At 40.5% G+C, this 15,998-nt stretch overlaps 1 protein-coding gene across 1 annotated transcript in view; it reads left to right on the top strand.

Moving 5' to 3' along the window:
• The window catches only part of raph1b (Ras association (RalGDS/AF-6) and pleckstrin homology domains 1b), a 132,053-nt gene that overhangs the window by 84,812 nt on the left and 31,243 nt on the right, over window positions 1-15,998 (top strand). Inside the window, exons 3-4 of the mRNA XM_080421929.1 lie at window positions 12,148-12,270; window positions 14,588-14,693. Of these exons, the coding sequence (XP_080278055.1) occupies window positions 12,148-12,270; window positions 14,588-14,693 (229 nt within the window). The remainder of the gene's footprint in view (window positions 1-12,147; window positions 12,271-14,587; window positions 14,694-15,998) is intronic.

Here is a 15,998-nt window from a genome sequence, read left to right as displayed (position 1 = left end):
TGGTAGGAATAAACACACTACTGCCTTAAACATGTAGTGTTGTTGTTGGTAGGAATAAACACACCACTGTCTTAAACATGTAGTGTTGTTGTTGGTAGGAATAAACACACCACTGTCTTAAACATGTAGTGTTGTTGTTGGTAGGAATAAACACACCACTGTCTTAAACATGTAGTGTTGTTGTTGGTAGGAATAAACACACCACTGTCTTAAACATGTAGTGTTGTTGTTGGTAGGAATAAACACACTACTGTCTTAAACATGTAGTGTTGTTGTTGGTAGGAATAAACACACCACTGCCTTAAACATGTAGTGGTGTTGTTGGTAGGAATAAACACACTACTGCCTTAAACATGTAGTGTTGTTGTTGGTAGGAATAAACACACCACTGCCTTAAACATGTAGTGTTGTTGTTAGTAGGAATAAACACACTACTGCCTTAAACATGTAGTGTTGTTGTTGGTAGGAATAAACACACCACTGCCTTAAACATGTAGTGTTGTTGTTGGTAGGAATAAACACACTACTGCCTTAAACATGTAGTGTTGTTGTTGGTAGGAATAAACACACTACTGCCTTAAACATGTAGTGTTGTTGTTGGTAGGAATAAACACACTACTGCCTTAAACATGTAGTGTTGTTGTTGGTAGGAATAAACACACCACTGCCTTAAACATGTAGTGTTGTTGTTGGTAGGAATAAACACACTACTGCCTTAAACATGTAGTGTTGTTGTTGGTAGGAATAAACACACTACTGCCTTAAACATGTAGTGTTGTTGGTAGGAATAAACACACTACTGCCTTAAACATGTAGTGTTGTTGTTGGTAGGAATAAACACACTACTGTCTTAAACATGTAGTGTTGTTGTTAGTAGGAATAAACACACTACTGCCTTAAACATGTAGTGTTGTTGTTGGTAGGAATAAACACACTACTGCCTTAAACATGTAGTGTTGTTGTTGGTAGGAATAAACACACTACTGCCTTAAACATGTAGTGTTGTTGTTGGTAGGAATAAACACACCACTGCCTTAAACATGTAGTGTTGTTGTTGGTAGGAATAAACACACTACTGCCTTAAACATGTAGTGTTGTTGTTGGTAGGAATAAACACACTACTGCCTTAAACATGTAGTGTTGTTGGTAGGAATAAACACACTACTGCCTTAAACATGTAGTGTTGTTGTTGGTAGGAATAAACACACTACTGTCTTAAACATGTAGTGTTGTTGTTAGTAGGAATAAACACACTACTGCCTTAAACATGTAGTGTTGTTGTTGGTAGGAATAAACACACCACTGCCTTAAACATGTAGTGTTGTTGTTAGTAGGAATAAACACACTACTGCCTTAAACATGTAGTGTTGTTGTTGGTAGGAATAAACACACCACTGCCTTAAACATGTAGTGTTGTTGTTGGTAGGAATAAACACACTACTGCCTTAAACATGTAGTGTTGTTGTTGGTAGGAATAAACACACTACTGCCTTAAACATGTAGTGTTGTTGTTGGTAGGAATAAACACACTACTGCCTTAAACATGTAGTGTTGTTGTTGGTAGGAATAAACACACCACTGCCTTAAACATGTAGTGTTGTTGTTGGTAGGAATAAACACACTACTGCCTTAAACATGTAGTGTTGTTGTTGGTAGGAATAAACACACCACTGCCTTAAACATGTAGTGTTGTTGTTGGTAGGAATAAACACACTACTGCCTTAAACATGTAGTGTTGTTGTTGGTAGGAATAAACACACCACTGCCTTAAACATGTAGTGTTGTTGTTGGTAGGAATAAACACACTACTGCCTTAAACATGTAGTGTTGTTGTTGGTAGGAATAAACACACTACTGCCTTAAACATGTAGTGTTGTTGGTAGGAATAAACACACTACTGCCTTAAACATGTAGTGTTGTTGTTGGTAGGAATAAACACACTACTGTCTTAAACATGTAGTGTTGTTGTTAGTAGGAATAAACACACTACTGCCTTAAACATGTAGTGGTGTTGTTGGTAGGAATAAACACACTACTGCCTTAAACATGTAGTGTTGTTGTTAGTAGGAATAAACACACTACTGCCTTAAACATGTAGTGTTGTTGTTAGTAGGAATAAACACACTACTGCCTTAAACATGTAGTGTTGTTGTTAGTAGGAATAAACACACTACTGCCTTAAACATGTAGTGGTGTTGTTGGTAGGAATAAACACACTACTGCCTTAAACATGTAGTGTTGTTGTTAGTAGGAATAAACACACTACTGCCTTAAACATGTAGTGTTGTTGTTAGTAGGAATAAACACACTACTGCCTTAAACATGTAGTGTTGTTGTTGGTAGGAATAAACACACTACTGCCTTAAACATGTAGTGTTGTTGTTGGTAGGAATAAACACACCACTGCCTTAAACATGTAGTGTTGTTGTTGGTAGGAATAAACACACTACTGCCTTAAACATGTAGTGTTGTTGTTGGTAGGAATAAACACACCACTGCCTTAAACATGTAGTGTTGTTGTTGGTAGGAATAAACACACTACTGCCTTAAACATGTAGTGTTGTTGTTGGTAGGAATAAACACACTACTGCCTTAAACATGTAGTGTTGTTGGTAGGAATAAACACACTACTGCCTTAAACATGTAGTGTTGTTGTTGGTAGGAATAAACACACTACTGTCTTAAACATGTAGTGTTGTTGTTAGTAGGAATAAACACACTACTGCCTTAAACATGTAGTGGTGTTGTTGGTAGGAATAAACACACTACTGCCTTAAACATGTAGTGTTGTTGTTAGTAGGAATAAACACACTACTGCCTTAAACATGTAGTGTTGTTGTTAGTAGGAATAAACACACTACTGCCTTAAACATGTAGTGTTGTTGTTAGTAGGAATAAACACACTACTGCCTTAAACATGTAGTGGTGTTGTTGGTAGGAATAAACACACTACTGCCTTAAACATGTAGTGTTGTTGTTAGTAGGAATAAACACACTACTGCCTTAAACATGTAGTGTTGTTGTTAGTAGGAATAAACACACTACTGCCTTAAACATGTAGTGTTGTTGTTAGTAGGAATAAACACACTACTGCCTTAAACATGTAGTGTTGTTGTTAGTAGGAATAAACACACCACTGCCTTAAACATGTAGTGGTGTTGTTAGTAGGAATAAACACACTACTGCCTTAAACATGTAGTGTTGTTGTTGGTAGGAATAAACACACTACTGTCTTAAACATGTAGTGTTGTTGGTAGGAATAAACACACTACTGCCTTAAACATGTAGTGTTGTTGTTGGTAGGAATAAACACACTACTGTCTTAAACATGTAGTGTTGTTGTTAGTAGGAATAAACACACTACTGTCTTAAACATGTAGTGTTGTTGTTAGTAGGAATAAACACACTACTGCCTTAAACATGTAGTGTTGTTGTTGGTAGGAATAAACACACTACTGCCTTAAACATGTAGTGTTGTTGTTGGTAGGAATAAACACACTACTGTCTTAAACATGTAGTGTTGTTGTTAGTAGGAATAAACACACTACTGTCTTAAACATGTAGTGTTGTTGTTAGTAGGAATAAACACACTACTGCCTTAAACATGTAGTGTTGTTGGTAGGAATAAACACACTACTGCCTTAAACATGTAGTGTTGTTGTTGGTAGGAATAAACACACTACTGCCTTAAACATGTAGTGTTGTTGTTGGTAGGAATAAACACACCACTGCCTTAAACATGTAGTGTTGTTGTTGGTAGGAATAAACACACTACTGCCTTAAACATGTAGTGTTGTTGTTGGTAGGAATAAACACACTACTGCCTTAAACATGTAGTGTTGTTGGTAGGAATAAACACACTACTGCCTTAAACATGTAGTGTTGTTGTTGGTAGGAATAAACACACTACTGTCTTAAACATGTAGTGTTGTTGTTAGTAGGAATAAACACACTACTGCCTTAAACATGTAGTGTTGTTGTTGGTAGGAATAAACACACCACTGCCTTAAACATGTAGTGTTGTTGTTAGTAGGAATAAACACACTACTGCCTTAAACATGTAGTGTTGTTGTTGGTAGGAATAAACACACCACTGCCTTAAACATGTAGTGTTGTTGTTGGTAGGAATAAACACACTACTGCCTTAAACATGTAGTGTTGTTGTTGGTAGGAATAAACACACTACTGCCTTAAACATGTAGTGTTGTTGTTGGTAGGAATAAACACACTACTGCCTTAAACATGTAGTGTTGTTGTTGGTAGGAATAAACACACCACTGCCTTAAACATGTAGTGTTGTTGTTGGTAGGAATAAACACACTACTGCCTTAAACATGTAGTGTTGTTGTTGGTAGGAATAAACACACCACTGCCTTAAACATGTAGTGTTGTTGTTGGTAGGAATAAACACACTACTGCCTTAAACATGTAGTGTTGTTGTTGGTAGGAATAAACACACTACTGCCTTAAACATGTAGTGTTGTTGGTAGGAATAAACACACTACTGCCTTAAACATGTAGTGTTGTTGTTGGTAGGAATAAACACACTACTGTCTTAAACATGTAGTGTTGTTGTTGGTAGGAATAAACACACTACTGCCTTAAACATGTAGTGTTGTTGTTAGTAGGAATAAACACACTACTGCCTTAAACATGTAGTGTTGTTGTTAGTAGGAATAAACACACTACTGCCTTAAACATGTAGTGTTGTTGTTAGTAGGAATAAACACACTACTGCCTTAAACATGTAGTGGTGTTGTTGGTAGGAATAAACACACTACTGCCTTAAACATGTAGTGTTGTTGTTAGTAGGAATAAACACACTACTGCCTTAAACATGTAGTGTTGTTGTTAGTAGGAATAAACACACTACTGCCTTAAACATGTAGTGTTGTTGTTAGTAGGAATAAACACACCACTGCCTTAAACATGTAGTGGTGTTGTTAGTAGGAATAAACACACTACTGCCTTAAACATGTAGTGTTGTTGTTGGTAGGAATAAACACACTACTGCCTTAAACATGTAGTGTTGTTGTTGGTAGGAATAAACACACCACTGCCTTAAACATGTAGTGTTGTTGTTAGTAGGAATAAACACACTACTGCCTTAAACATGTAGTGTTGTTGTTAGTAGGAATAAACACACTACTGCCTTAAACATGTAGTGTTGTTGTTGGTAGGAATAAACACACTACTGCCTTAAACATGTAGTGTTGTTGTTAGTAGGAATAAACACACTACTGCCTTAAACATGTAGTGTTGTTGTTAGTAGGAATAAACACACTACTGCCTTAAACATGTAGTGTTGTTGTTGGTAGGAATAAACACACCACTGCCTTTTTTTTTTTTTTTTTAACTTAAATTTTTATCCCGCGATTTTGTAACCCTATTTTTTACACCCAGTGCCAATTGTCTATGTAATCCTGGGCACTACCTTCCCTCTGCCAACCTAGGGAGGCCAGGGCCGAGCTCATGCCTCCTTCAATGCATGAGAGCCAACTGACCTTCTTGTCACCTGACAGGGGAGAGGTTCCCTGGTTGGACGTAGCGCGTGGAAGGAACACGTTATTCCAACCAGTTCCCTTCCCCTCCATCAGGCGCCCCGGCTGGCCAGGGGGAGGCAGTATAGTGACCAGGATTACTACATGTTTTTGTGAGGGTATTAACTACCCGCTAGGAGACACGGGGAGAACATGCAAACTCCACACAGAAAGGCCCTTTCGCCAACCCCACCTAGGGTATGGGCACTGATGACGCGGAGGAGAGAACACGCCCCCAGCGCCCACAGCGTCCCCTGCGGGAATCGAACCCAGGACCTTCTAGCTGTGAGGCGACAGCACTACCGACTGTGCCACCGTGCCCCAACACACCACTGCCTTAAACATGTAGTGTTGTTGTTAGTAGGAATAAACACACTACTGCCTTAAACATGTAGTGTTGTTGTTGGTAGGAATAAACACACTACTGCCTTAAAGGGATACTTCACTTTCGGGCCGGGGACACATTTAAAAAAAATATTAAAAATAAATGAAAAAAGTTATGGAAAATTCATGGCCCCCTCACACATTAGTAGGACACTCTAATGCGTGAGGGGGCCATGAATTTTCCATAACTTTTTTCATTTATTTTTAATATTTTTTTTAAATGTGTCCCCGGCCCTAAAGTGAAGTATCCCTTTAAACATGTAGTGTTGTTGTTGGTAGGAATAAACACAGTTAGTAGGAATAAACACACTACTGCCTTAAACATGTAGTGTTGTTGTTAGTAGGAATAAACACACTACTGCCTTAAACATGTAGTGTTGTTATTGGTAGGAATAAACACAGTTAGTAGGAATAAAGCACCCGGGAGGAAGTGGGAAACTAAGGAAGGGGAGGAGCCAAACCAAGTTCCTAAAGGAGGTGGTGCGCCCCCTAGAGGCAAAAACAAAGAATGGGTTCCCACTAGATCAGGGTCACATAAACACTGATAGTTCTTCCAGTGCTTTGTGGTACAGTCCCTAGCAGTGACTGTCACCACCACACAACATGGTTAACCCATTCAATCTGGGAACACATCTACAAATGTCTTCTAAATCCTAACAGGTTTCTGCACAACGTATGTTGGCAAAATGATATCAGTGGTGATCAAACCTTTTTCATGTCAATGACCCCCAAAATGATATGTATTTGGCCACAGACCCCCATCTCAAAAAAGGTATTTCCAGGGACCCCCCCAGAAGCAAAGATTTGAGTTACAAATGTTCGCTTTGAAAAATATATATTCCAAGATTTGCACAAATGTTCATGATTTTTCAAAAATAGCAGATCTACAAGCTCATAGCGCGGCACTCGGTGCCGCGCTATGAGCTTGTAGATCTGCTATTTTTAAATAGCCAAAGAAATCTAAAAATGACGGTTTGAATGGGTTAACAGAAAGGGAACACATACAGAACACATACGTACCCGTATGTGTTATACATACGTTTGGAACATCAATGGGATTAAACCTGGTCTGTTCCAACTGTACTGGAGAACACGCTGCACTTCACTGCACTAATGTACTTACTGTAGAATAGATCACTGTTAACCAAACCATGGGTCCTGACGCACGTTTGTGACACATTTTTGGGAGTAAATTATCCCCTTTTTTTTCCGTTTCCTACATGAATAAAATACAAAAAAATCAAATAATTCCAATAAAAAAAACGTTTAAGAAGTGGTAAAAAAAATAGCAGATCTACAACACATCACTTCGCGCTGCGTTGTGAGCTTGTAGATCTGCTATTTTCACTAGTCTGGGTCCCGGCCGGCAAAACGTCTATAATTTCTCTTTTGGTTCTTGAGCTAAAAAAGTTTGGTAACGTGCATCACTTCATCTGTACTTACACAGATGTACTGTACATAGACAGTTGTACTTGATATATGTATATCAGTTCTGTCTTTATGTACACACTAGATGTACATAGATAGGTGTACTTGATGTGGGTTTTGTCTTTACGTTCACAGATGTACATAGATAGATACTGTACTGTAGGTGTACTCGTGTACTTGATGGTGTATATACTGTATGCGTACATATATCTTACCTCGCCAACCTTGCATTCTATTAATATCCTCTCGCCCCTATTTCTTCACATAACCGCATTGCACATTCCACCATGCTGCTGGGAGTGTTCTACTGAGGGTTACAATTTGTCTAAACGTATTCCCTTTTATTTTCTTTATACTTTTATTTCACCTGTATGCAGTGTTGATTTTGACAGCAAATGTTGATTTAGTTTTAGTCATATTTTAGTCATCTGAAATGTTTTAGTTTTTGCCTAGTTTTAGTAAACTACTAAATCTACAGTTGATTTAGTCGACAAAATGTATTTTGGCGGTGCCTTGATGGCGTCGTAATGGCTGATTTTACACTTGGTTGCATGCTGAAAATAGCCGATCTACAAGCTCACAACGCGTCGCAGCGCGGCGCGTTGTGAGCTTGTAGATCTGCTATTTTCAGAGCACAACATCCGAGCACAACTAAATGACTTGTCTTTTAGTTCTACTGGATCTCTTCTCCACTAGTCTTAGTTCTACTGGATCTCTTCTCCACTAGTCTTAGTTCAACTGGATCTCTTCTCCACTAGTCTTAGTTCAACTGGATCTCTTCTCCACTAGTCTTAGTTCAACTGGATCTCTTCTCCACTAGTCTTAGTTCAACTGGATCTCTTCTCCACTAATCTTAGTTCTACTGGATCTATTCTCCACTAGTCTTAGTTCAACTGGATCTCTTCTCCACTAGTCTTAGTTCAACTGGATCTCTTCTCCACTAGTCTTAGTTCTACTGGATCTCTTCTCCTCTAGTCTTAGTTCTACTGGATCTCTTCTCCTCTAGTCCCTCTCTAACATTTTAGTCTAGTTTTTATTTGTTGATGAAATTGTCAATATATTTGGTCTTAGTTCTAGTCATCGTAGAATAGTTTTTTTGTTTTTATGTAGTTTTCGTCAGTGAAAAAAGGTAGTCGACAAACATTTTTCGTCATAGTTTTAGTCGACGATATCAACACTGACCTGTATGAGAGAGTGTGAAATAAACCCCTCGTGATTCATGGCTACATAGTCAAATCATTTATACACGACATGTTCTGAGTTAAATGGACATGTGGACGGTGGAGTGTAGTCTAAAGAGGAGGACATGGTGTGTGTTATCTCTGTTGATGTGGATGTATTTGAATATGCAGTATGAAGAGCAAACCTGTTTTGTTTAAAGGTCAAGTGTGTGTGTGTGTGTGTGTGTGTGTGTGTGTGTGTGTGTGTGTGTGTGTGTGTGTGTGTGTGTGTGTGTGTGTGTGTGTGTGTGTGTGTGTGTGTGTGTGTGTGTGTGTGTGTGTGTGTGTGTGCCCGCCCACATGGGGTCCCAGAATCTCCCATAAGGATGGTAATACCTGTCAAAATTGACCTTATGGAAACATTGTTCTGCTCCTCATGAGAGCAAGGGTCATTTTCATGTTGTAGGAGACATTTTTACTAGAACCACGGTTACAGTTAGTATAATATAGGGGTTACTTAAAACAAGAGTATTTCCACATCATTTGTGATATTGCCACTTATTGCAAAAATATAAGTGCAAAAATCTGCGTACTTCTTTCACCACTGTGTGTGTGTGTGTGTGTGTGTGTGTGTGTGTGTGTGTGTGTGTGTGTGTGTGTGTGTGTGTGTGTTGGTGTGTGTTATGTTATCACCCCCCCCCCTCCTCTCTCTTTACCAGACAGGTTGAGGAAGTTCATCTCTTATCAGGCTATTTTCATTTCAAGTTGAACACATTTCAAGTGTGCTTTTACTCTTGTCGTTCGCCTGAAAACAAACAAACTAAAAATGTCTGTTTCTTTCCCTCAATAACTGTGTGATATCTCTGTCTCCTAGTAGACATGTGTTTGAAAGCCATGGGCCCACTCTGTGGTTGTTTTCCACACAGAGAGTGATATGAGTCCATTCCACCAAAAACAAGCCAGAGGGGCTCATTTAAATCAGTGGTTCTCAAACTTTTTTAATTTTAAGGACCCCCCATAACACTGAGAGCGTACAAAGTTCCATTTGTACACTCTCAGAGTTACAGACCTGTAAGGGTCCATTTGGTTCCATGTGTACACTCTTATGGCGGCTTTCCATATACATGGACTTACCTAGCCCCACCCCACACCGCCCACCACAGCGACGGTTTCCACTACAATGAAGTGGGTAGAGTGGTGTGTAAGTGGTACTAAACTGGTGCCTAAAAAGTACCCAGTCTTGGGTAGGTCTGAGCTGGGCTAAGCAGGGCTAAAGCTGTGATAAAGCTGATTGGTCGGCTCACAGCTGTGTCTGTCCACTCAGGTCTCTGTAAAATGTAAACACTACGGTAGCAGTGTTGCCATGTCCACTTATTATAAGCGACATTGGGCTTATTTTTCTGTAAAGTTGCTTGTAAATATTGGTAGTACTTTTACTCCACTACAATTATCTGAAAACGTATTAGTTACTAGCTACTAGTTACTTTTCAGATATAAATGATTACATTATAAAACATACATTAACCACTTAAGCCCTATTTTATACCTAGGCTATTTGAAAATAGCCGATCTACAAGCTCACAACGCATCGCATCATTGTAGATCTGCTATTTTCAAACATTTTAGTACTTACTTTTGGTACCTTAAGTACATTTTGATACCAATAGTTTTTGTACTTTTACTCAAGTAATTCCAGACTTTCACTTGTAGAGTGCTTCTACATTGCAGTATTGATACTTTTACTTAAGTAAAACATTTGAGTACTTTTTCCACCACTGCTTGTTTCAAAAATGTAGTTGATTATTTGGGGCTTGTTTCCATATGTTGTTGAAACCAGTGGTTCTTAAACATTTTCATGTCAAGGACCCCCAAATTAATATGTATTTGTCAACATTATATATGTATATATATTTTTTAAATAGCAGATGCACACACTCACAATGCGTAGCATCGCTACGCGTTGTGAGTTTGTAGATCTGCTATTTTCAAATAGCCGTAGATAGTCGCTTCTTTTGGGATTGTTTTCATAGACCTGATTGCTTATTTTTTTCTGCTAAACCTGGCAACAATGAACGTGCGACGATACACGCTAATAATGTTTTTTATATAAGTGATGGCAACGTGTTTAGACACCACACAGGTCTTCCCAACAATAGCGAAGATTAAAGTCAGGGTGAACATGGCCAAATAATAACTTAAGAGCCAAACTAGCTCTGAGGAAGCACGCTAGCATTTAGGCTAACCCTGTAGCCTGAGGCTAAGTTGGTGTGTTAAAGAAAGGGGCGTTGATTTCCTTCGGGAGGGGAGGGGAGGGTGGGGATTTTGCGAGTGGGGACTTTTGTGCAATGGAAACGCAAGACATTTTGAAGCGGTGCGGTGCGGTTCTGGACTGGACTGGACAGTGTCGTGCTTAAGCTGTGATGGAAAAGCGGCTTTAGAGTTACAGACCCGTAAGGGTCCATTTGGTTCCATGTGTACACTCTTAGAGTTACAGACCCGTAAGGGTCCATTTGGTTCCATGTGTACACTCTTAGAGTTACAGACCTGTAAGGGTCCATTTGGTTCCATGTGTACACTCTTAGAGTTACAGACCTGTAAGGGTCCATTTATAACCCCGTCAAGGAACCCTGAGGGTCCCTGGATCCAACCTTGGAGAACCACTGCTTTGAGTCGTTACTTTCCTATTGGGCCACCAGAGGGCGCCCCGTCATTGGCTGTGAGCAGCCAGCACAGGCCTGTTCTCTCAGCCAACCAGCATGTGATGTGAAGTGTGACCCATATAACTAACAGCAGGTTGTAGATGGTATAGTGGACAGTTTCAGTGATGTAGGATATCTTTGATATCTCTCATCTGGGTAAGATGTACACACACACGGCTGGCCTGGGATCAGTGGTGAGATGGTTGAGAGGCCATAGAGAGATAATACCGCATGGCTGCTGCTGTTCATTGAAGTGATGCCATTACCGTTCCAGGCCAGTTGAAGCTCCTATTGCACGTGCAGTGTGTCTATTTTTGATTTATTTAGACACACATTTGTTTCTGGGCTTTTTTTCTGCCTTTATTGACAGGACAGTAGGGGTTGCCATAGTAACAGGCAGCGAGGATGGCATGGATTGAAGACGGGAGGGTTGTTGTTTTAGTCTTTTATATGAACACGGCTGATCTGGTGTGTGTGTAAATAAATTAGGCCTGCAAGTTAACTATCAATAATTTTCTTAGCGATTACTCCACTGATTACTTTTTCGATTCATCAAATCATTGAGAAGCATTTTGTCATACTGTATTATCAACAAATAAATTAACCCTATTTCATACTTTGTCTCACAACGGTTGTCGTGCGAAAATCGTCAAACGGTCTATGATGATAGACCATCTACAAGCTCACCACTATTCTGAAAATTGTTTATATTTTTTAAAGATTTTCGCCTGTATTGTCATGCATGCCCAACATAGAGGTTGATTTTTTAATAAATATTATTTCATGAAATTCTCGATTCTGTTATTTTTTTATGATCGATTACATCGAATTAGTTTGAGTAACTCTTGCACCTCTAAAATAAATGCACCTGATTCACCGTTGCTCTCTCTCTCTCTCTCTCTTTGTGTGTGTGTGTGTGTGTGTGTGTGTGTACAGATGGAGCAGGTGTCAGATGATGAGCTGGACCACGGGGCTGAAGAGGAGGACAGTGACAAAGAGGACCAGGATCTGGACAAGATGTTTGGAGCCTGGCTGGGAGAGCTGGACAAGCTGACACAGGTACTGTGTACAGACACACACACACACACACACACACAGACACACACACACACACACACACAGACAGAAGTATTACATATCAACATTTTTGGACGCCGACTTCATGAATGCTATTTTTGGGCGGTGTAGCCGCCCCTATAGGTGGGGTTGAGACACCTCGTTAGTATTAGTTTCCTGCACTGTGATTGGCCCAGCTGGCCCAGTTAGCTGTACTGTGATTGGCTGACTCTATTGGCTGACTCTATTCAGCACTGTGATTGGCTAGCGAGACACATGATGACATTAATAACCTATAAATAAGATTATGGACTTCCAAAAATCAATTTTTTTTGGAAGTGAGCTTCCATCACTATGATGACCACTGTGATGACCACACCACCCACTTCACACTGGGTGTGATTTTTTTATTAATAACATTTTGCCATTTTATGACCTAGAGCCGAAAACTTGCAGATCTATAAGCTCACAACGTGTCGCGCTGCGACACGTTGTGAGCTTATAGATCTGCAATTTTTCCGGTGCACGACACTGGCACGCAACTAAGTATTAATCGTGTTTTAACTCTAAATTCCAACCCTTAAATCTAACCTCTAAATATCTAATCCTAACCTTCACTTATAACCTAAAAATCCTTTTAAACATAAAATTTGTTTTTCTTCTATTTCTCAAATTCTACTATACTTGTGGGTCCTCACAATTATAGTAATACACACACACACACACACACACACACACACACACACACACACACACACACACACACACACACACACACACACACACACACACACACACACATGCATGTGCGCGTTTGTATTAGTATACTCGTAAGGCGATTTTATGAATGTATTTTTTTTTGCCATCATTAATTCTAACACCAAAGCAATACAAAAATAGCCGATCTACAAGCTCACAACACGTATAATAAATCAGTATAAATCACACAGAACTTCAGCTCTAACCTCTAAACATTTTAATCCTGACACCAACCTGAATATTTTCCTATTTGTAAGCCTGATTCTAAAAATGTTTTCTTTTTTGGAAAATTGTCCTCTCAAAGTCAATGTCTCTAACTTTACAAAAAACCAGCGCACACACACACACACACACACACACACACACACACACACACACACACACACACACACACACACACACACACACACACAGGGTACAGACACGCAGGTAGAGGAGGGAGGAGGGGTCTGCGTATCCATGGTAACTGCAACACTGCTAATCCTGTCTCTATCCACTGTTTCCTAGCAACCACATACTATCACCCACTGTGTGTGTGTGTGTGTGTGTGTGTGTGTGTGTGTGTGTGTGTGTGTGTGTGTGTGTGTGTGTGTGTGTGTGTGTGTGTGTGTGCATATATGATACAGTATGTAGTGTACATACACCTCTTTTGATGTGTGTGTACATTGTTTCCATACCTCTTTGATGTGTGTGTACATTGTTTCCATACCTCTTTGATGTGTGTGTACATTGTTTCCATACCTCTTTGATGTGTGTGTGTGCGCGTGTTGACTGTGAATACTTTCATGCATGTTGTTTATATCAGTGTTTCTCAAACGTCAACGACCCCCAAATTGATAAATATTTGGCCGTGGACCCCCATCTGAAAATATGTTGTGCCAGGGACCCCCCAGAAGCAAAGATGTGTGTTAAAATATGTTCGCTAATGTTCAAGATGTTTGAAAAATAGCAGATCTACAAGCTCATAGCGCGGCACTCGGTGCCGCGCTATGAGCTTGTAGATCTGCTATTTTTGAACAGCCAAACTATACTAAAAGGAATAAGTGGTTAAAATGATTGTGACGCTATGTTAACTGCTTTTGCTGGGGACCCCCCCAAGGACCCCTGGGGGTCCCCGGACCCCACTTTGAGAACCACTGGCTTGCATTCTGAACTTGTTTGGATTGATGAACTGAGATGCTTGTTATCTGGAGTCAGTGTTGTAGGACATCAGAAGCAATTGACACATATTTGGCGCGGCCAAATATGTGTCAATTTAGGGGGTCCTTGGCACGAAAACATTTGAGAAATACTGATTTAGAAGGCATTTGTAGAATGGCAGCGGTTCCGGTAGGAGAGACAAAGGAGTACCGGAACCACTGCCGGTCATCAAATTATTGTCTTAGGAATATGACGAAAACTAAAATATATCCATGAATTCAAGTCTCCATGGGGTGACTAATACATAGAAAAAATTGATGTTTTTGGGGGTGAACTATCCCTTTAATGTGTTAAAATGTGTGTGTGTGTTTGTGTGTGTGTGTGTGTGTGTGTGTGTGTGTGTGTGTGTGTGTGTGTGTAGAGTCTGGATGACGGCAGACCACAGAAGACCCTCCAGAAGGCCCCTCTCAGACAGGAGACCAACATGGCCAACTTCTCCTATCGCTTCTCCATGTACAACATCAACGGTGAGCCTCTCACACACACTAGTGCTGCGCGGGCCTCTCACACACACTAGTGCTGCACGGGCCTCTCACACACACTAGTGCTGCGCGGGCCTCTCACACACACTAGTGCTGCACGGGCCTCTCACACACACTAGTGCTGCACGGGCCTCTCACACACACTAGTGCTGCACGGGCCTCTCACACACACTAGTGCTGCGCGGGCCTCACACACACTAGTGCTGCACGGGCCTCTCACACACACTAGTGCTGCACGGGCCTCTCACACACACTAGTGCTGCACGGGCCTCTCACACACACTAGTGCTGCACGGGCCTCTCACACACACTAGTGCTGCACGGGCCTCTCACACACACTAGTGCTGCACGGGCCTCTCACACACACTAGTGCTGCACGGGCCTCTCACACACACTAGTGCTGCGCGGGCCGACCCGTTGCCCGCAGGTCCCGCGGGTTGATCCGCGGAGCGGGCGGACGAGTCCCCAGGACTTTTTTTTTGTTATCCTTTTAGCCTTAACAACACATTACCCGCCAAGATATTAAACATGTTTTTTTTATCCCCATGCCAGCGTAATCACCTGAAATAGACGATCTTTAAAACGGCATGGAAGCCACGTTGTGTACAAAAAAAAAAAAACGTCTCCGTGGGTTGGCGGAGGGATCCGTGTATCCACTGGAACGATAACATTCCAACCGCGATCCGCCATTTTGGGGCTTTATGGCCCGTTGAAAATGAAAAAAAAAAAAACCGTGTTAGGAGTGTTTTTCTAAAATATCCGGCGGACGGAAGTCCGTTTTTTTTTTTGGAACGACGTCACATCCGTACTACTGCTTCTCTGAGTGACGAGGGATCATTCCTAAGCTGTGTTAGAGCGCCCCCTTGTGGAATTTTCAAAAAATATATAATTTGAAAATAGAACGCAGATCTGCGTCCTTGGCGGGCAATGGGTTAACCCATTAAGACCTGGAACGCATCTGTGTCACTTTAGATTTCTTTGGCTATTCAAAAATAGCAGATATACAAGCTCGTAGCGCGGCACTGAGTGCCGTGCTATGAGCTTGTATATCTGCTATTTTTTTTAAATCTCTTTTAAAAAACATTTTTCGATTTTTTTTTCAAAAACTGTTTTTTTTAAAGAATCGCCTCAGGTCTTAATATTATTATGTATTAATGTATGACTGTACCTCGTAGGGGTGTGCCGATACACTAATTTCACCAAACGATACGATACGATATTTGGCTCACAACTTCGATATGATTTCGATACGATACGATACGCACTTTTTTATTATGAAAATATATGGGGG

This window comes from Gymnoscopelus braueri, assembly GCF_963280865.1.
Source record: "Gymnoscopelus braueri genome assembly, chromosome: 24".
In the NCBI taxonomy this organism is placed as follows: Eukaryota; Metazoa; Chordata; class Actinopteri; order Myctophiformes; family Myctophidae; genus Gymnoscopelus; species Gymnoscopelus braueri.
This window is presented reverse-complemented; position numbering and strand designations above follow the sequence as displayed.